Source organism: Silene latifolia, chromosome X (assembly GCF_048544455.1).
Source record: "Silene latifolia isolate original U9 population chromosome X, ASM4854445v1, whole genome shotgun sequence".
Taxonomy (NCBI): Eukaryota; Viridiplantae; Streptophyta; class Magnoliopsida; order Caryophyllales; family Caryophyllaceae; genus Silene; species Silene latifolia.
Window position 1 is genome coordinate 244,856,789 of NC_133537.1, and position 22,388 is coordinate 244,879,176.

The 22,388-nt window shown below is 38.3% G+C and overlaps 1 protein-coding gene across 1 annotated transcript; it reads right to left on the reverse strand.

Moving 5' to 3' along the window:
* Positions 1-16,979: 16,979 nt before the first annotated feature.
* On the reverse strand, positions 16,980-17,549 carry LOC141619869 (uncharacterized). The gene has a single exon (XM_074436891.1). It carries the CDS (start codon positions 17,547-17,549, stop codon positions 16,980-16,982), a length of 570 nt encoding a protein of 189 aa, XP_074292992.1.
* Positions 17,550-22,388: the final 4,839 nt, after the last annotated feature.

Consider the following 22,388-nt stretch of genomic DNA (forward strand, 5'->3'; position numbering starts at 1 on the left):
GCAATTCAATACTTGACAACTTTTCAACTTTTTGCATTTTCTTTTGAACATTTTCAAAGTCACCCCAATTAGTAACGAGGGTGCCTTGTATTTGAAGCATAGGAGTTTTCATTTTTGTTACTCCTCTTTTCTTTTGATGCAATTTGCAAACTTTTTCTTTTCTTTTCTTTTCTTGAACTCAAATTTGAACAATTTTTGTGCCCATTCCCTTTGATGAAAAAAATGTATGGTAGAACATGGCTGAATGATGGTTGTGTGGGAATTATCTGTATGCTTCCCTTTAATTATAAGGATTATAACGAATTTATTATGATGATAACTAGTCATAAAAGAAAATTACATAAACAAAATAGAGAGATTATGAAATCAACCTTCGGTCCTAGCAAAATTGGCCTAAGAACAATATCGCAATGATATTCACCTATCAGTTGCACCCAAAATGATATGAGATATGCCTTTGTTCTTTGCTAGAATCGATCCCCAATTTTCTGTAAATTATTTAGGGTTTTATGTTTTTGTGTTTTGATGAGAGGCAAGATTAGGTTAGAATTAGGGTAGAAGAAAATTGATCTCCCTACTCCTCTTATTCTCACCGAAAAAGAGAAGTCCAGGGGAGATATTTTCTCCCTAATTTCGGCCCATATAACCGAAAATAAGAGAGATTATTTTCTCTTTTTTTTTCGGTTTTTCTACTTAGCAAAAATAAGGAGATTAAATCTTCTTATTTTGCTAGTATACAAAATGTATAAAATGTATTATTTATAAATTGTCATTTATATAATTCCCTATTAATATGTCTACACACAACAGCTTGCAGTGGATTTATTAATGCCGGTCTGTGACAATATCGTATAAAATATACTTTAATTATAAATATCGCATATTTATAGCTTATTAAATATAACCGATTACATTTAATTACGAATTAACATATTAATTCGTTCAAGATAACATTATATACATTTATTAAATATAACTTATTATATTCAATTTACGAATTGACAGTTAATTCGTCTCAGCTAATATTATTTAATCGGCATTAAATAATCGTCTCATCAACACGTTGACTAACTGTTTAGTCATATAAGGCATCAATGTGATTACATTTCCATAATCACATCTCTCAAACACATCCTTTAGGTGTGACTTTTAGGGACCAGTTGATTACCGCCATTAGTATAATAATAACGTCAAACTTTCTAGCAAGCCAACCGTTATTAAGTAATCGTTAATCAACTGATAAAATACGAAGTATACCCTTGTGAACCTATAAGAGATTTATAAATGTTATCACACTAATTGTGGAGGACACAAGCTCCAACAAACTCCCACTTGTCATCACAAGTGTATGTGCGATAACCGATTCTCATATCCTAAAATTTCTCCCACTCAATGTAAAACAATTTGCAAAATCCGTATTCACAAAGGTCGTATTTTACAAGTGATCTGTATCAAGAGTGGTTTCTCCGACTAGAGAGTAACTTAACTGATAAACGAATCATCATTTGAGCATGGCCATGCATTTCAGTTACAACTCCTCGAGTGGCCCGTAGAAATAACTATACCTGATAAGGGTTGGATATTTTCTTCAACTCGAATCCTGCAGATGTAAGCACAGTATGAAATGACCCGGAAAAAATCTACTTAGTCTCCAGTTACGGCAGACCATGAGAAACAAACCAAAGTCACCCAAAAACTGCCTTAATCTCAAGAGACAGTCGATAGTCAAAAGAATCGACTCTAGGAACACAATGGATGTCCTATCCACGGCCTGGCACCGAATGTTTTTTAATCATTTAGGACTCCATTACGTTGTCACAAAAATAATTGTCCTACGAGGTATCGTCATAACTCGTATTTGTGATCGATCAGCCAACTGATTGACTTATGGCTCGTTGAACCCACAATCAATCGACTGCACAATATAATAACCAGAGTTATCAGCTCATTTGGGCGATTACGGACCAAAACAAAATATAATGTAATTCAGTTTACTTTGTGGCGTTCAATGTTGTCAGTACAATTCACATGAAAAACAAAATATTATATTAAAACGATGATGTTATAAATACTATATGAAAAAGATAATGTATCAAATTCATAATCAACTACAACAACTCAGGAACACGTTTAATTCCCATGGAAATAACGTGCCCTTCATGCTTATCAAAATTCAACGGTTTAGTGAGAGGATCCGCGATGTTGTCATCCGAAGCTATCTTGTCAATCACTATCTCTTCTTGCTCCACGTAATCACGGATCAGGTGAGTTTTGCGATGTACATGTTTAGATTTGTTGCTAGACTTTGGCTCCTTAGCCTGGAAGATGGCACCTCTATTGTCACAATAGATGGTGATCGGGTCATTCGAACAAGGAACTATCGTAAGTCCTTGTAAGAATTGGCGCATCCATATAACTTCCTTAGCTGCTTTCGAAGCGGCATAGTACTCGGATTCAGTGGTAGAATCTGCTACAACACTCTGTTTGGAACTCTTCCAGCTGACCGCAGCACCATTAAGAGTGAAGACGAACCCGGAGTGATATTTTGAATCAACTCTATCCGTTTGGAAGCTAGCATCTGCGTAACCGATTGCGCATAGCTTAGTATCGCCTCCATAAGTCAATACCCTATCCTTAGTCCTCCGTAGGTACTTGAGGATGTTTTTAACAGCTATCCAGTGTGTTTCACCATGATTCTTTTGGTACCGACTCGTCATACTCATTACATATGCCACGTCTGGACGTGTGCATATCATGGCATACATGATTGATCCTATTGCAGATGCATAAGGAACACGACTCATGCGCTCAATTCCTTCAGGCGTCGTGGGTGACTGAGACTTGCTCAACTGCATCCCAGACGTCATAGGAAGGTTCCCCTTCTTGGAGTTAGCCATACTAAACCTCTCAAGAATCTTATCCAAATAAGACTCCTAAAGTGATAACGTCCATCGTGATCTATCTCGGTAGATACGGATTCCCAATATGCGTTGTGCCTCACCCAGATATTTCATCTGGAAATGGTTCTTCAACCATCCTTTAACCGAAGATAAGAGAGGAATGTCATTCCCAATCAAGACTATGTCATCGACATACAATATCAAGAAAACAATCTTGCTCCCACTCGACTTGATATATAAGTATGGTTCCTCGATCGATCGAGTGAAACCATACTCTTTTATCACCTGGTCGAAACAATGATTCCAACTCCGAGAAGCTTTCTTAAGTCCATAAATGGAACGCTTAAGCTTGCATACTTTCTTAGGATGTTCAGGATCTATGAAACCTTCGGGTTGAACCATGTACAACTCTTCCTCCAAATAACCGTTTAAGAAGGCGGTTTTCACATCTATTTGCCAAATTTCATAGTCATGAAATGCGGCAATTGCTAAGATTATCCGAATGGAACGTAGCATGACTACAGGTGCAAAATCTCATCATAATGCAATCCGTGCACTTGAGTGAAACCTTTTGCCACTAGTCGTGCCTTATAGGTATCTGGTTGCGCGTCTACAGAATGCTTTATTTTGTAAAGCCATTTACAATGTAGAGGTTTTACCTTATTAGGTAAATCAACAAGATCCCATACGTCATTCTCATACATGGAGTCCATCTCGGATTGCATGGCTTCGAGCCATAGCTTTGAGTCGGAACAGGCCATAGCACCTTTATAGGTAGCGGGTTCATTATTCTCTAGGAGCAAAACGTCATTCTCCTCGACCATACCAATGTATCTGTCCGGAGGTTAGAGACTCTACCCGACCTCCTAGGTTCCTCAGGAATATTAACCGTATCATCAGTTGGAGGAACTTCTACCTCCATCTATTCCTCGGTTGTTGGTTCTTGAATCTCCGACAGGTCGAAGGTTCTATTACTTGTCTTGTTCTCGAGAAATTCTCTCTAAGAACGTCGCACTAGCCGCAACAAAAACTCGATGTTCGGTAGGCGAATAGAAGTAATGACCACACGTTCCTTTTGGATAACCTATAAAGTATGTCTTGACCGATCGCGGGCCGAGCTTATCCTCGTGTCTCTACTTGACATAAGCCTCGCAGCCCCAAAACCCAATAAAGGACAAGTTAGGGACCGTTCCCTTCCACATTTCATATGGGGTCTTGTCGTCAGCTTTAGTCGGACGTCGATTAAGTATAAGAGCAGCTGACAAAAGAGAAAAACCCCATAATGAATCAGGCACTACCGTGTGACTCATCATGGATCGAACCATATCAAGTAAGGTTCGATTTCTCTGTTCGGACACACCATTCAATTGAGGTGTTCCAGGTGGAGTTAAAAGCAAAACGATTCCACAGTCTTTCAGGTGTTGATCAAACTCATTTGAAAGATATTCGCCACCCCGATCTGAACGGAGTGCTTTAATCTTTCTACCAAGTTGGTTATGTACCTTATTATGGTATTCCTTGAATTTCTCAAAGGACTCACTTTTATGCTTCATTAAGTAGACATATCCGTATCTACTCAAATCGTCCGTGAAAGTGATAAAATATCTATAACCATCTCTAGCGGTAATTGACATAGGTCCACATACGTCCGTATGTATGAGTCCTAATAGGTCACTAGCGCGCATTCCAACACCTTTGAAGGAAATTCGAGTCATCTTGCCAATGAGACATGATTCACACGTGCCATATGTAGAAAAATCGAATGCGGGAATATTCCCATTATCGACGAGTTTCTTCACGCGTTTTTCATTTATGTGTCCCATTCGACAATGCCATAGATAGGTTTGATCTTTGTCACCAACCTTTAATTTCTTATTATTCACGTGTAATACTTCTGTAGTTTGATCTAAGATGTAAATTCCATTTATGGAAACTACTTTGCCATAAATCATTTCATTGAAAGACAAAATACAGCTATTATCCTTTATTAAAAATGAAAAACCGTCCTTATCAAGTATGGAAACTGAAATAATGTTCTTAGACAAACTGGGTACATAGTTACAGTTATATAAAAATAACTCAAAACCACTAGGGAGTTGGATTACGTATGTTCCCTTCGAGACTGCAGCAACTCTAGCTCCATTCCCGACTCGCAGGTCCACATCAACCTTTCCGAGAGGTGTGATGTTTCTTAGGCCCTGCAAATGATTACACAGATGAGAACCACAACCAGTATCAAGTACCCAAGTTATGAAACTTACATGGTTAATATCAATCAATTCAATATAAGATGACATACCAACAGGATCGAAACGGTCTGCTTTTATGTCCTCACGGTACACGGGACAGTTCGTCCTCCAATGTCCAATCTTGTGACAATGGTTGCACTCAATGTCACCGCCCTTGCTCTTTGCCTTGCCCTGTGAGCCACTAGTCTCACCAGGCCCACTCTTACCGTTTCCTGGCTTTTTAAACTTTGGCTTACCTACAGCTAGGTCACCCGGAGCTTTGCCCTTACCTTTATTCTTGTTGGAAATCGTGAGAACATCCTGCTTCATGCTCCCACTCAATTTCATATCCTTCTCGGTCTGTACGAGAAGTGAGTGTAGCTCATCAGGACTTTTATTTAAGTCATTCATGTAGTAGTTCGCTCTGAAAAGGGAAAAACCATCATGAAGAGAATGAAGCATTCGGTCAATGACTATGCTCTCACTGATTTTGCAATCAAGTTCCTCCAATTTCTCGACATTCTCAATCATGTTAAGAATGTGTGGGCTAACCGGTTGGCCTTTTTGGAGTTTCGCATCAAAGAAGCGACAGGTATGCTCATAAGTAACGATTCTTGGTGCTTTTGAGAACTCGTTAGTAAGCGTGGTGAAAATCTTGTTTGCACCTTGGGCAATGAAGCGTCTCTGCAAAATGGTTTCCATTGCAAAGATTAGTACGTTCTTTATCGCACCCGCTTCCATGACGAAATCACTATAAGCAAGTGACTCGTTAACTTCTGCATTGGGGCCTGGGTTTACCGGTATTGGCTCCGTTAAATACTTGAGCTTACCGTCGGCAATGGCAGCATTCCGTAGTGCTGCCTCCCAGTCCGCAAAGTTGGACCCATCATTCTTCAGTTGTGTGAACTGATTCATGTTGTCCATAAAATCTTTAAGCCAGGACTCGCGTCCAAGTGTGGCACTCGGCATTGGGATTTCGTTATTTTCCACCATTTGTTTGTAAAGTATTATCAAAATAAACGTATTCTACACTGCGAAAAGAAGAATAAAATAATAAGCATATGCATCGTTATGATTTTAAGTCTTAATGCAAAACTGTTATAAACGAAGACTCATGCATTTATACAATTGAACTCCCTCAAGAATTATATAAATGATCCCAAGACTCAATTATCTGCAAATTGATAAACCAACCTTTTGGATAATTCTACTGTTAAAATTCTTGGTCGATAATTTTCTGTAAATTCTATCTTTAGTCCATCATAATCACGAGAAACTCTTCGGACTATAATGTTGAGATAAACTAAGTCAACACAAACTACTTACCCAACATAGAAGGGGTCATATTATGCCTACTGACGAAGAAGGGATTCATAGTTGTTTGCCCTTATAAAGACTAGTCTCAATTTCCGTTTAAGAGGAAGATCCCATCATCTTCATTTTAATTCATTTTAAGTGAACTAATATCTAGCATGCGTGAATGAATAAACTACGGTGATGGCTTAAACTGAGTGACATCTGTATGTCTATGAAAACTAACATACAATCTATATGAGTCAATTTTCATGCATTTTAGTACGTGGTTTGGTTTAGGCGTATTATGATGCATAAACTATCATGTGAAAGAAAAGTAATAGGAACGAAAACGTAAAAATAATAAAAAGTCCTAGTGTGGCCTATCTATCAAAATGAACATAAGTACAACTTTGGAATCCATCCTCGGACCCAAGAAGCTTGTCTTGATGTTCCATCTTGATCCATGTAGCGGGAGTGAGCTCCAATCTCCATCTATAGTCTTCTCAAAAATACAATTTAAAATTACATAATAAACCTATTTACATTCTAATTTCAAAACCGTAATAAATAAAGAAAACCAAACGGAGATACGAGATCTCAAATTACATTAAAAATTATGTTTCCATCATTACGAAAACATAACTTGATTAAGGCCACACTAGGTATTACAAATTACAACCGATTGCAAAAATACGTAAATAAATCCATTCAACGATTCATTCAACTAAAAAAAATGCATCAACTAAAAAAAATTAAACATGCAAGACATAATTCCTTAATTATGTAGATTAATTTCCCAAACCACCTATTTAAATGATCAAATTAAGTGACAATTCCTCAATTACTCACATTAATTTTAATCTTAATTCACATTGAACTTGTAATATGAATTTAATCCAACATTATTTTAAACCTCTTTAAAATAATTAGGTATCTTAATTAGTGAACTTTTTCACAACAAACTATTATACAAAATATAGGAATGATGTATAGTAATAATCATTGGCCAAAATAAACAAAAAATTTTTTTTTTTTTAAATATTGCTCACGGAATCAAGCCAAAATAACAAAAAAAACAGATTTTTTTTCTTTGGCTCTCGACAAAAACAAAAAAAACAGCAATCACCCTTTTTTTATTTCGGCAATTACAAAAAAAAAACCAGAAAATACATTTTCCCTTTTTTTTCTCGGCATAACAGTAAAAGAAAAAAATAACAGAATTTTTTTTTTCTTTTTGGCTCGGCAAAAATGCCCTAAAACAAAAATTAAGATGAAGAAAATCGTTTATAGTTGCTATTAGAACAAGATTAGCATATGAATTAATGAAACATGATTAACCGTATATGCCAAAAAAACTATATAGCAAAAACAATTTTTTTATATCATTAACATGACGATTTCCATTTACATTTTAACTTAATCTTCATTAAATCAAACATCTACCAATTCTTCATATAATCATTTTAACTGATTAAAACAACAATATGAAAAATCAATATGGAAATATAACATCAAAAAGAAGAACAAAAAACCGGCTGGGAAAAAAAATCTCCTTGGCAAAAAAATTTTTTCAGCCGTATGTTTTTTTTTTCTTTTTCTATTCAACAATTTTGTTTAAATACAATTTATGAAAATCATCAAAAATAAAATTCGTGGCCTTGGCTCTGATACCACTTGTGGAAATTATCTGTATGCTTCCCTTTAATTATAAGGATTATAACGAATTTATTATGATGATAACTAGTCATAAAAGAAAATTACATAAACAAAATAGAGAGATTATGAAATCAACCTTCGGTCCTAGCAAAATCGGCCTAAGAACAATATCGCAATGATATTCACCTATCAGTTGCACCCAAGATGATATGAGATATGCCTTTGTTCTTTGCTAGAATCGATCCCTAATTTTCTGTAAATTATTTAGGGTTTTGTGTTTTTGTGTTTTGATGAAAGGCAAGATTAGGTTATAATTAGGGTAGAATAAAAATGATCTCCCCACTCCTCTTATTCTCACCGAAAAATAGAAGTCCAGGGGAGATATTTTCTCCCTAATTTCGGCCCATATAACCGAAAATAAGCGAGATTATTTTCTCTTTTTTTCGGTTTTTCTACTTAACAAAAATAAGGAGATTAAATCTTCTTATTTTGGTAGTATACAAAATGTATAAAATGTATTATTTATAAATTGTCATTTATATAATTCCGTATTAATATGTCTACACACAACAGCTTGCAGTGGATTTATTAATGTCGGTCTGTGTCAATATCGTATAAAATATACTTTAATTATAAATATCACATATTTATAATTAGCTTATTAAATATAACCGATTACATTTAATTACGAATTAACATATTAATTCGTTCAAGCTAACATTATATACATTAATTAAATATAACTTATTATATTCAATTTACGAATTTACAGTTAATTCGTCTCAGCTAATATTATTTAATCGGCATTAAATAATCGTCTCATCAACACGTTGACTAACTGTTTAGTCATATAAGGCATCAATGTGATTACATTTCCATAATCACATCTCTCAAACACATCCTTTAGGTGTGACTTTTAGGAACCAGTTGATTACCGCCATCAGTATGATAATAATGTCAAACTTTCTAGCAAGCCAACCGTTATTAAGTAATCGTTAATCAACTGATAAAATACGAAGTATACTCTTGTGAACCTATAAGAGATTTATAAATGTTATCACACTAATTGTGGAGGACACAAGCTCCAACAGGTTGCATGGTTTCAAGGGCCACCTTGGAATAAACGGTAGCCAAGGAGTTATCACACCACAAGGTACTCTTGACTAGGCCTTAATCCATGGGTCAAAGGATACTATCATGACACATCCTAGGGTTTTTTACAAGTATTCTAACAAGCAAAGTCTTAAGAAGAAAAAGTATCTACAAGGGCCTTATATACACTTGTCAAGTTTCCCAAATAGATGCTTTCACAAAATTTTTCTAACATGCAATTATATGCCATGATGCAACTAACATATATACAACTTAATGCATATGCTTCTACCAACTAGTATGCCAAATAATCTAAATGCAAGTCCTATAATCACATTGTTTATACCGCATAAATCAAAATAAAGCAACATAGTCATTAACATAAAGAAGAAAAAGGACATTGGAAAGATCATACCATGCGGTCTTCAATATCCTCATGTCTCGGATGTGGCGTAGTCAATAAATGTGAACAAGGATGAATAAACATAATATATACAAGACTATACTACAAAGGAAATGAACATGTTTTTGGATTTTCAATTTTTCAAATTTTTATGGTTTTTGATTTTATGAAATAAAAAGACATGTTTTTTTGTATTTTTCAAAAAATTTCAATTTTTATGTATTTTGGAATATAAATTCCCATCTCTCACTTTATTTTGGACATTGTCCTCAATGTACATGTAGGAGTAGGAATAAAAAAGAAAGTATATGTTTTTTGGATTTTTAAAGTTTTATGGAAATTGAAGTGCAAATGCAATGTCATGAATGAATGCATGCTCTAACTAAATGCAATTCTATATGACATATATAACAAATGAATGCAATCTACACTATACTAGAAGATGCATGATTTCTAGTAAACTATGGTCACCTATGATCAAACCTCCCCAAACCGATTTAAACACTATCTCTAGTGTAGAAAAGAATAGGATTGGTCATTAGTGACTATGCATGAATTCTAGTCTATATGCAACTAACTTCATGAATCATGTGAGATATATTACACTTATACTATATAAACTAACTAATGTAAATGCAATATAAAATATAATACAAATGCAAGTGAAAGCTAAACTAAATGCAATGTATATACAAAGGCGAGAGGGAGAGAAAAGTATCATACAAATGGAGGTGATGAGGTAGACATCTTTCGCTCGTCATCATCATCTTGAGGGTAGCCATACCGGTGAGAACTTCCTCCTTGGCCATACCCTCCTCCTTGGCTAGAATGCCCTCCGCCTTGACCACCAAGATTCCAGGCTTGGTCCCCTTGATTAGGGAACAAAAGGTGTGGTTGGGCCCAAGAGGGCCGAGGGCCATTAGGGTCAATATACCCTTGTTGTGCCATTTGATAGTATTGGAGATAAAGGGCCAAGTAGTTGTCGACCTTCCCTTCATGCACCTCGAGATCAACTCTATTCATAAGGTTCATCAGGTCATTAATACCCGGGGTATCGGGGATTTGCGGCTCGAATTGCGTATAAGGAGTAGGGTACGGTGGGATGGGCACATAGGAAAGTGGGGGAATAGGCCTTGCCGGTATTGAAGTTGTATCGCCTCGTCCCCTGAACATTTAGATAGGATTCAAGGAATGTTAAATCAATGAGAGTGCACCTATCTTATTCATATCTCCCATTGATGGTGCCGGCTACGAAACGTTCGGTGATCCGAATCACCGGACGTTGGATAGCGAAGGTATAGCACTGTTTTTGGTGGATGAAATCCCTCCCGGAAATAGCCTTCCAAAGTAGGTCCACATAAGAATCGGCGGGTTTGTCGGTATAGTCGGTTGGTACAACAAGACCGAAAATGTGAGCAAATTGATCAAGTGTGAGGCTATGGTCGAGGTTGCACAACCGGAACTCCATGCTCACGTTGGTTCGAGTGTTCGTGACAATACGGAGGCTACTCAAAAATTCCAGGGTGAGACTAAGGTACGTCTCCTCATGGGCATGGAATAATTTTCCAATCCCTAAGCCATCAAAGAACATTTCGGTGTGGTACCTTATCTCAAGGATTTCTAACATCCTAGTATCGATAAACTGAGTGGGTTCATAGTGCTTACCTAGCAACTCGACGAACTTTTTACGGTGGGCATCGGAGGTGAAGAGTACCTCCGGGAAGTACTCAAGTTGCTTTATCCCTCCTCTCATGATGGGGCGGAAGTTCCTTGGCGGCATCCTTGCTTGTGGGGATGAAGAGGATGAGCCCTTCCGTTTCCTAGCGGCGGATTGAACAAGTTTCTTAGCCTTGCCCTTGATATTCATCATCTTGAATTAGGAAGATTGGGGTTTTGTTGGCTTTTATTGTGAGGGAAGTGTTTTCGGGATGAAGATGAGTGATTTAGGGTTAGATAAGGTGAGGAAATGAGGGAGAAAGGGGGTGTTTTTATAGAAAAGAGGGGTGAGGCGAGCGGACACGGGTGGGGTCTGGGCGTATAATTCGAGAAAAATGCCAGAATCCGAGCGGCTTCCTTGTCGGGACGAGCGTCTTGCCTCAAGTGGTCTAAGCGTCTTACCGAAAATCCGCTCGGATTTCGTTACGGGGACCTTGCATTTTCTGAAGTAGGCGGAAGACGAGCGTCTTCTGTCTTAGACGAGCGTCTGACTTTGGACGAGCGGCTTCTCAAAAATCCGCTCGGATTCTGATACAGTTCCAAAACTTTTCTTCAGGTGCCTTTTAGGACGAGCGTCCAAAATGTAATCCGAGCGGCTTCCCTATGGACGAGCGTCTTCTGCCAAATCCGCTCGGATTTCGATACAGCGCTGAACAGTACCATGATGAAGGCTTTGGACGAGCATCCAGCCCTCGGGACGAGCGTCTTTTCGCCTTTTCTCTTCCTTTTCTTTCTTTTCTTTGCAAAATCATACCCTTACACAAATTTGTTGTTCCTTCTTATCTTTTTCTGAAATTTTGCTTAATAAAAATGTAAGAAAACTCTCTCTCACTACTCTCATGTAAGAAATTAAATAAAAATGCAAAAATCTACAATATTATACAAGGTAAAATTCCAAGAAATATCTTACAAATGGTGGTTTGAGATAGGACTCCACCAAACTAGTTCACATTGTAGAAATTCTTGTCCATAGAGCTCAAGGCTCTTAGTAGAAGATCGAAAGCTTGTGAGCAAGCTCCAAATAAGCACAAGTATGGGTTGCTCCATTTAAACGTGAAATTAGGCCAAGGAAGCTTGCCATAAGTTATTTCTTTCACCTTATCCTTGGTACTAGAGCTTTCCCAATACTTCAAACCAATAAGCCCATGATTCTCGTCAACACTAGGTATGAAGTATGGTTCATATTCGTCCAGAGACTTCCACTCACCACCTTCTCCTTCAATTTTTGTGATGCTGATAGCATTTGGATTTATCAATCTTTCCATGGTGGAAGGAGAATTGTCATGGCTTTGATGATCGAGTTCCTTAGAAGTTGTCATTGTGGGTGCCAAATTTCCACAAGTAGCTTCACGTGCAAGTTTTTCTTTGAGCTTTTCCACCAAGTAGCTTTTGTATTATGCTTTGACCTTTTGAAGAAGGTCCACCATATCCTCTTCAACAATCATTGGCTCCATGGTAGGTGTCAAGTAGTCTTCATGGGAGATAGGGAAAGGACATTCATCTTCATGATAGGATATCTCAAATGTCTCAAGGATAGGTTCCTCAAGTAAGGTGATATTACAAGTCCATCCCTCTCGGTCCTTGTAAGGCACGTATTCTTCATAGGCCCTTTTTATGGTCTCATCATCATTGCTATCTTCATATGAATCATGAATGGGCGCTTCATGAAATTCTTTCTCCACCATCTCAATGTTCACCTTAAAAAACACACCCTCAAACTCACAAAGGCTAAGAGTATTTGGCTTACGCAACCTCGTGTCTTATTCATCAAACATCACACTTTCATACTCACAAGAGCTCAAGGAGATTGGCTCTTCCCATTCTTCATTTTCCATGTCTAAAGTTACTACTTCAAATTTACATTCATGATCAATGTCCAAAGAATGGTGGGGAGTGATTGCTTGGGATTCTTTCATTTGGGCAATTTGAATCTCCAATCCCTCACCTTCGGTAACAATGCCTCGAAGAACATTGTCTCTCTTTTGGCTTTCCTGTAGCATTTGTTTGAAGATGTTTTGTTGATCTCCCATCATTTGGAGAATCACATTTTGAATGGGTTCATTTTCTTGTTGTGGGTAGGTGTAAAAGTGGTTGTATTGTGGCAATTGAAGCTCATTATAAAATGGGTATTGGGTGGGTGGTTGTTGTGGATATTGGATGTGGTGATTTTGGTAGGAAAAATTGGGGTAGTAGTTAGGATTTTCATTATATGAATAATAAGGTAGGTTTGTGTTGACTTGCTCCTCAAACTGCCCATACCCATGGTCATACTCAAAAGATCCACCACATACTCCATGTGTCAAGTCTTGAGCCATCATAGCTACGACAAAGAAACAACTACAAGCATGGAAACTACACAAAAACGGTAAGAACAATCCTTGAGGAACGAGTCCCTCAAGGTGCAAAATTAAAATAGACAAACAAGTAAGAACTTAATCACATAGCACCATCCCCGGCAACGGCGCCATTTTTAACGTGGAGTGATGTCATCGGGTCACATCCAATCAAACACATTTATAATACTCAACAAACAACTAGTTAGTGGTAGGTCGAGGTCGATCCATGGGACGGTGTGCTTTGGGTTCTAAGTCTATCTATCTCAATTTATGCTAGTGTCACAATTTGTTTGGGTTTGTAGTTGTGTTCTAGACTAATGAAAGCAATAAAGTAAACAAACAATAAAGCAAATAAAGGTTTAAACAAGTATTAAAAGGACTAGGATATCATGGGGTCATAGGGGATTCATGGTGTTGATCATACAAACATGTTTACAAAGTTGCAAGCAATTAATGTTGTGGAGGAACCGAGTTGGTTTATGTCTTACGGTTCATAGGAAGAGTTGGGTCCCGGAGCCGAATCGATTAGATTGTACAACACCTACAAGTCGACTTACTTTCCTCCTATTCAACTTCTATGCATGGTCTAACAAGACTCGATTTGGTTTATATCTTACAAGTAAAGTTGAGTAGATAAGAGATGGTAAAAATGCAAGGATTCATAGGCTTAGCATTTCATCAAACATAACATGTGCATAGGTTGACATCACAACAAGCAAGCAATTTAATAATGAAAACATATTAGATTAAGCATGATTAATCCCATGTTGGTTTCTCCTAATTAGCCACTAATCCTAGTTAAGAGACTACTCGCTTATTATCATGGTAAACATGTCATTAATGGTGTCAATCATCACAACAAGTGTAAACATGATAAGTGAATGAGGAAATGAACAATAAAGAGTAAAGAGTAAAGGAATTATACCAAACTTGAGATGATCCAAATAATAAAGCAAAGAATAAAAGAAGAGAACTTGATTGATTGATGAAGGCTTGTCAATCCTCCAATAATAACTCAATAATCTTCAATTACCCAAAAGTAACAAACTTGAACAATAATTAAGGAGAGATTAATGTGTATTTTGTGGAAAGATTCAAGAGTAATCTATTCTAATCTACTCCTAATCTAATCTAAGAAGAATTTCTAATGAGTGCTTCATTAGATTAACTAAGGCTAAACTAGTAATTAACATTGGTGAGTTATAGGTAGGGAATCGCTAGTCTTTCGGAGAGATGGGCATCTCAGCTGAAGACGCCACGATCCGCTCGTCCAGGAGGGGAATTCGCTCGGATTGTTGCAGGGGTGGACGAGCGGCTTTGGAGCTGGGACGCTCGGATTGTAGCCCTTTTGGACGAGCGTCTTCTTCTCTTGGATGCTCGTATTCTTTGGCAGAGTGTTTCTTTTCGCGAATTCCTTATTCTTGTAATGTTGGCCTTCGGTTCATGCCTTTCCTTCAATACTCGTTCAACCAAGATTGCCAATGTCCTTCCAAATAACCTCAAGAGACGGGAATTTCCGCCTAATTGTCTCCTTTCCTACAAAACATATAAAATGCACTAGGAAAGCAAATAGGAAGGATTGGACAGATAAAATGGTCATAAAATGTTAGAAAACTATGCAAAATAGGTTCAATTAGGGGACTAAATGTGCGCCAATAATAGTCACATCACCCTCCCATGACGGGTACCACGGAGGGCGAACTAGGGTGTGAAGTCACTCCCGCAAGTGACTCCACCAAAATCACACACACCACAGCATCACAGCTGTCACAACACCACAACCGTCACAACACGACCACATCACCACCGTCACCACAACACCCATACTTCGATGATCAACAGATAACAACAATTACAAAACAAACACAATCTTAATCAATCAACAGTAACTGAGTAGGGGAAACCCAACCTTTTCGCCATCCGCTATGATGCAATCAATCATACAAATGCATAACAAATACCACATCTTCACCTACAACAACAATCACATAATTCCAATTGCCACATGCAAAAACCCTTTTCCCTCAAATCACAAATTAGGCAAAACCCTAAAAGACAAATTAATGGAACTTACGAAATTAGAAGCTTACCGACACAATCGACGCAAGGAAAGATGAACTAGACTCACGAACGATCCACGCAAATGAGAGAGAGATTTGGAGATGATTAGAGTTACGTTGTGTAGTTTAGGTTTTGTAAAATGAATAGAAACTGTCAAACGCGTCTTAATATAACTCCAATCCTTTCTAAATCAACCGCGGAAAATATTACCCGTCAGACCGGATACTCGGTCGAGTATAGAGTATACTCGGTCGAGTACCCTCTACTCGGTCGAATATTCAGCATACTCGGCCGAGTGTTCTTGGGCAGTAGCCAAACAGGCTACACGACACACTCTACTCGACCGAGTAGGCCATACTCGGTCGAGTACTAGCCTATAAAATCCGTAGTATTACACCGCTATCGAGGCGGGCGAGATTAGGTGTTCATTAAAAGGACTTCCTAATACGTACCCTGACCCCTTACTCTAGATCTCTGTGAACATCCGTGTTCATTGCTATCCACGAGAGTCATTCTTGACATAGAATGCTAAGGGTAACAAGTTCTTAGTGTCTATGTCATTACTTTGTGTCTTGATATGACGCGAAGTATTCGAACAGTTTCCAATTTTCCACAATAAATTGGTGGCGACTCCACAAATGCAAACGCTTGTTTCCCAAGTGCCCCCGTGGGCCCCCCGTGTCCACACCATGCAGCATGAGCGTCCAACAAGTGTAATTCGGGCATCTCCATGAAGGACTTGCAAGGCGTTTATCTTCATTTTAGGAACTTAATCGTTATTTAAGCCCTTAGTTACCCTAATACTTGTACTTAGTATAAATACTCCCTTGTAATAGGAGATTAGCATCAAGTCATAGAGTAGATTCAAAATCAATTTGCCTAATTATATATTAATCCTTCCTTAATTGTTGTTAAAGAATTCTTAGATCTAGTTGGGTAATTTGAAGATTATTTGGGGTTTATTGAAGAATTGACAACTCTTCATTGATCAATCAAGTTCTCTTCTATTATTCTTTCTTTCCCTTTTGTTCATCATAAGTTGGGTACCATTTCTTTACTCTTTGCTTAATTATTGTTTATTGTTTTACTCATATATCATGTCTATTTTTTTTTTTGTGAAATGTGAGATAATATATTAACAATTGACAAAAATTACAACGTATTTCGACTGTGACTAAGACATGCCTTAGCCCTCAAATAAACCTTATCAAACCTAACTCTAACAGCTTTAAAACATTAGAAAACACATTAAAATTCCCCATTTTCTAAACCAAGACAACTCAATTCGACTCTACTGACTCTGCACTCCATGCTTTTTAGAACTCAGCTTTCCTCTTATCCTCCGTTGGACTTCATCCTTGATGACTACAACAACCTTAGAAGGCATACTGAGAGTTGTGTTTACCCTTGTATTGTTGCGTTGGTACCATATATGAGAAAAACAAGCAGACCATACAAGGAAATGGACGTGCTGCTTCAATTTTGCTCCTGTATTGCATCTCCAATCCCCTGCCATATTAACATTTACTCTGAACCCACACCATTGCTCAACTTTATTCAACACTTGTTTGCTATACAGGCAATCAAAAAATAGGTGACTCTGGGTCTCTTGTTCATTGTCACATGTACAACATTTATCATCATGGCTCACTCCAAACTGGAAGAGCTTGGTTTTGACATTCAATCCTTGATTCATCACAATCCATGTGATCATGGAATGCTTGGGATAATTCCATCTATTCCAGGCCAATTGTGTCCATTCTGGTTCAGGCTGTTTAGGTCTCAACCAGTGATAGCCATCAGTAATGGAGTAGCCTCTGCTGGTGCCAGTCCATTGATCATTTGTGTAGCCTGTTTTCATAACTTTCTTCACATTACATATACTCTTCCATGCCCATGAGACATCAGCAGGGGGCACATAGGAGTGTCAATCTTGATGCTTAATGTATACTTGATTTATCCACTTGATCCACAGTCTGTCTGCTTTGCTATAAACCCAGTCAACTAGCTTAGCCACAGTAGCAATATTCCAGGTGTCTGGTCTTTTGATGCCTAATCCACCCTCACTTTTGGGGAGAGTAACCTTATCCCAAGCAATAAGGGGTACTCTGTGGTAATCAGCACTACCATCACAAAGACAGTTTCTACAAACAGCCTCTATTCTCCTAATCACACCTTTAGGGATGATGAACATACCAGTCCAGTAAGAATATAGAGTATTTAACACAGACTTTATGAGAACAAGTCGTCCTGCATAAGAGAGTCTTTTTGCCCCCAGACTCTTTATTCTACTGACCATCCTCTCCACAAGAGCATTACATTCCTTCTGAGGGAGTCTACCAGCTTGGATTGGGACACCAATATATCTGAATGGCATTGTGCCCTCCACAAATCCAGTGGCTTGCTGAATATCCAGTTTAAGAGCATTTGTCACCCCATTGTAGTACACTTCTGAGTTGGTATTGTTCTTAGTTAGACCAGATGCTTTAGAGAAGGAAGAAAATGCCCTAATCAACAACATGATTGATTGAGCATTACCCTTACTGAACATTAGTAAATCATCAGCAAACATAAGATGAGTAAGGATGATTCCTTTGCAAAGAGGATCATACTTAAATAGGAAGTTATCAGTAGCAAATTTAATTATTCTGGTTAAGTAATCCATACACAATGTAAAAATGAGGGGTGAAATTGGATCACCTTGCCTGAGACCCCTTTAATCCTTGAAATAAGCAAAATTGCTACCATTCAAGCTAAGGGAAAAGGAAGTAGAAGTCACACAGGTCATCACTTTTTGAGAGAACTGTACAGGGAAACCAAGTGCTTCTAATAGTTGATCAACAAAGTCCCACTCCACAGTGTTATAAGCCTTTTGCAGGTCAATCTTAAATAGACATCTAGGAGAGACAGCTTTTCTATTATAGAGCTTCACTAAATCTTGGCAAATAAGGACATTTTCAATTATTGATCTTCCTTTGATAAAAGCTCCTTGGTTTTCACTAACAATATCTGGGATTACAAAAGATAATATGTTGCATAAGATTTTGGATATTACCTTATAGATCATATTATAGCATGCTATGGGTCTGAACTTCTTGACAGAAGTAGGCCTATCACATTTGGGGATTAAAGTGAGGTTAGTAGCATTCAATTGTGTAAGCAGTTTCCCAGTGGAAAAGAAATCTTTTATAGCAGCACATATATCTTCACCAATTATCTCCCAACTGTCCTTGAAAAATGCACTGGTGTACCCATCAGGACCAGGGTATTTATCACTAGGGGTATCAAAAAATATCTTCCTGATCTCCTCATTAGTGACTGGTGAGTTCAGAATCTAGCTATGTGCAGGGGAACAACACTTGCCAGTATCAATAACCTGTTGTCTCACCCTGTCTGTAGGTTTCTTACTACCAAGCAAACATTGGTAATAGTACAGGAATGCTTCCTGTATACTTTGACTGTCAGTGCATACCTGACCATGCTGATTTTCAATTTGGATCACCTTGTTCATACTACACCTCTTCTTTATGATGCCATGAAAGTAAGCAGTATTGCTGTCTCCATCCTCCAACCACTTAATTTTGCCTTATGTTGGAGAAAACTATTTCTAGCCTTTTGTAATCCCTTCAACTTTTCTGATATGGCCCTTTCCTGATGAATAAGATCTTCATTCTGAGGATTAAGCTCTATCTTCAATTGAATATCAAGCAGTTCCTTCTCTAAAATATTTGTACTATTTTCTACATCACTGAAACACTCCTGATTGATCTATTTCAAATGAGGCTTTAAAGCTTTTAATTTCTTTACAACAGTAAACGTTTTACAACCTGAGTAGACCCTCTGCCATTCTCCCTGCACTTTACCTATAAAAGAAGGAGCTGAGCCCCACATGTTAAAATATTTAAAACTGGCCTTCCTATTCCCCAATAACTTCATATCACTAACTGTGCACAGACAGTGATCAAATAAACCAGATGGGTAGAAATGAGCCTCCAGATCAGGAAATTGATTCATCCATTCCTGATTGACTAGAAACATGTCCAATCTGCTGTAAAATCGGGTTTGAGGCACCTGCTTATTGCACCATGTATATAATGCACCAATGGATGCAGTGTCAGTCATCCCACAGTGTGACAAATAGTCAATAAACTCATCCATATCTGATTGTTTAGTATTCCCACCAAGTCTCTCATCTAGAGTAATCACAATATTGAAGTCCCCTGTTACCATATCTGATTGTTTAGTATTCCCACCAAGTCTCTCTTTGAATCGAACCAGAAATATTCCATTTGGCATAAAAGAGACCTTGTCAATGTTGAATTTCTGCCAAATACGATGAACGTACCCATTCAATACTTCCCACGGAGGGTTTGCCCCCAAGATGAAGCAATACACAACATTTTGCCAATAATCGATTTCCTCTTTAATGTCTTCATTCGTAAATTGAATCGGGTTTTCCACAGTATCATTTTGATTATCCTTCTCTCTGATTCCTTTCTTTCCACGTTTGGTAATCCATAAATCATTGTCAATCAATTCCTCATCTGTTTCTTCATCAGTTTCCACAGTAACTTCATGAAAAGGCAAATCGGGGATACCTGTAACTTCCTGCATGGGTTTTGTGCGGATAATGTCCTCCTTCTCACTCGGCCCTGTTTTCTTTGAATCCTTGCATACATCACTATTCTTATTTGTCATATTCACCATGGTAAGCCTGCTTTTACGCTTGTTTTTCGTCTTGCTTGATGAATTTCGAGCCATGGTAGATATGGTAGAAGAGAAAAAATCACTAGAAATCGCCTACTAGGGTTTTCCTAGGGTTTTTCCCATCTATCATGTTTAGACTTGTTAATGTGATTGACACCCTTGTTAGCATATTTTGCATGATCATGAGTGAGTAGTCTCCTAACTAGGGTTAGTGGGGGATTAGGGGAGTTAATCATGGGGTAGATGTTTACTTAATAAATTCATATGATTGCTTGCTTGTTGTAGTTTCAACTTATGCACATGTTATGCTTGATGAAATGCTTGATTGATAACCTATCATGAATCTCTTACCCATTCAACAAGACTTGTAAGACATAAACCAACTCAAGGCTTTTTAGACCATGTATATAGTTGAATAGGAAGAAATTAAGTCAACTTGTAGGTGTTGTAAAGTCTTGACCGACTCGGCTCCGAGACCCAAACCTTCCTAGGAATTGTAAGATATAAAATAACTCGATTCCACTACAACAATAAATTTCTTGCATCTATGAAACTTGTTTATGTGATCTCGCCATGATTCCCTCATGAACCCATGACACCCTTGTGCCTTTTATCAATTGTTTACATTCCCATTTACCTTACTTGCGTTGCTTTTCTTTTGTTTACAGTTGCCTTGCCTAGTAGTTTAGATAACCATCTCAATCCAAACTAAATTGTGACTCTAAGGCATAACTACTTGCATTTGATAGCTTAATCCAATACCCGTCCCTGGGATCCGACCTTTACTTACCGCTCTACTAAGGGTAGTTTGCGGAGACTTAAAATATTGTTTGAGGGCGTACAACGACACGACCCATCAGAGTTATTGACCACATGACATAAGCGGGAGTCACCAATGTCGTTGAAGCGGGGTTTGGTACCTCCCAAGTCGGCCGAGTGGCCCACCACCTCTCGAAAATCTCCACAAGCTCGGAGTTCCGAAAAACACTCTCTTGGACGAGAGTATGTTGAGCGGGCACCTTTTGTTGATGGTCCATTTGTCTCATAAACCTTTCCGGATAAATGAAGGAAGCAACCTTTAAGCCCACGACCATCAAAGAACAAGAACGAGCGGCCGAAGCGGGCAACCCCGTGAAGGACTACAAGTGCCACCATGGCACCACCCAATGGATATGAGGACCACCCGCCTCCACCAATTTCGAGGTCCAATAGGACTCGGTGGATAAAAAACAATCCGAATACAACTTCTTTCTCATAGTAAGGTGACGGAAGGAGTACGAATAAGCATCAACCGGAGGCTCAACATACCTTAGCCTCTCCATGAGCCATACTTGGACGGTCCTCGGAGATCCAAACGAAGAAGCTTCTCCACAAGAACCCTTCTTGTCCAAAGCTTGGACGATCTCACCAAGCACCAACCACGATGGATCCCACCCGTGCTCCATTTGCTCAACAACATGCACAAGGGTCATGCTACCATACCATCTTGACCCCTTCTTCTTCAACGCATCCACAAGGAGGTAAGCATGCACTAGGCAAAAGGCAAGAGCCATTTTCCTAGCCACCTCCGAGATATTGACATCCAAACGGTTTGAGAAAACTTTGATAAGAGCCAACATGTCAACACCTTATGGGGCAAGGAGGAAGTTCACTTGGCTCGTCGACAAGCCCAAAATGGAACGAAACTTCTCCTTGTAACATAACCGAGTCGGAGGAAGCACTGGAGTACAACCGGGCCACCCTCCAATGGCACCCACTTCTTCGGCAAGAGGGCAAATTTCACCTTTCAGGAAAACGAAAACATGATGTTCGAATCCCAAAAACAAGAACATGCTTCAACGAACGAGGATTGAACCTTTACTTGACGAAGCACCAACAATTGACCAACTCCCATTACAATGGGTTGATACTTCTCGGGAGGCGATAAATCCCGACACCAATGTTGCAACCTATTTTCAAAAGTATCCATCAATTATTTTGTGGAAGAAGAAGA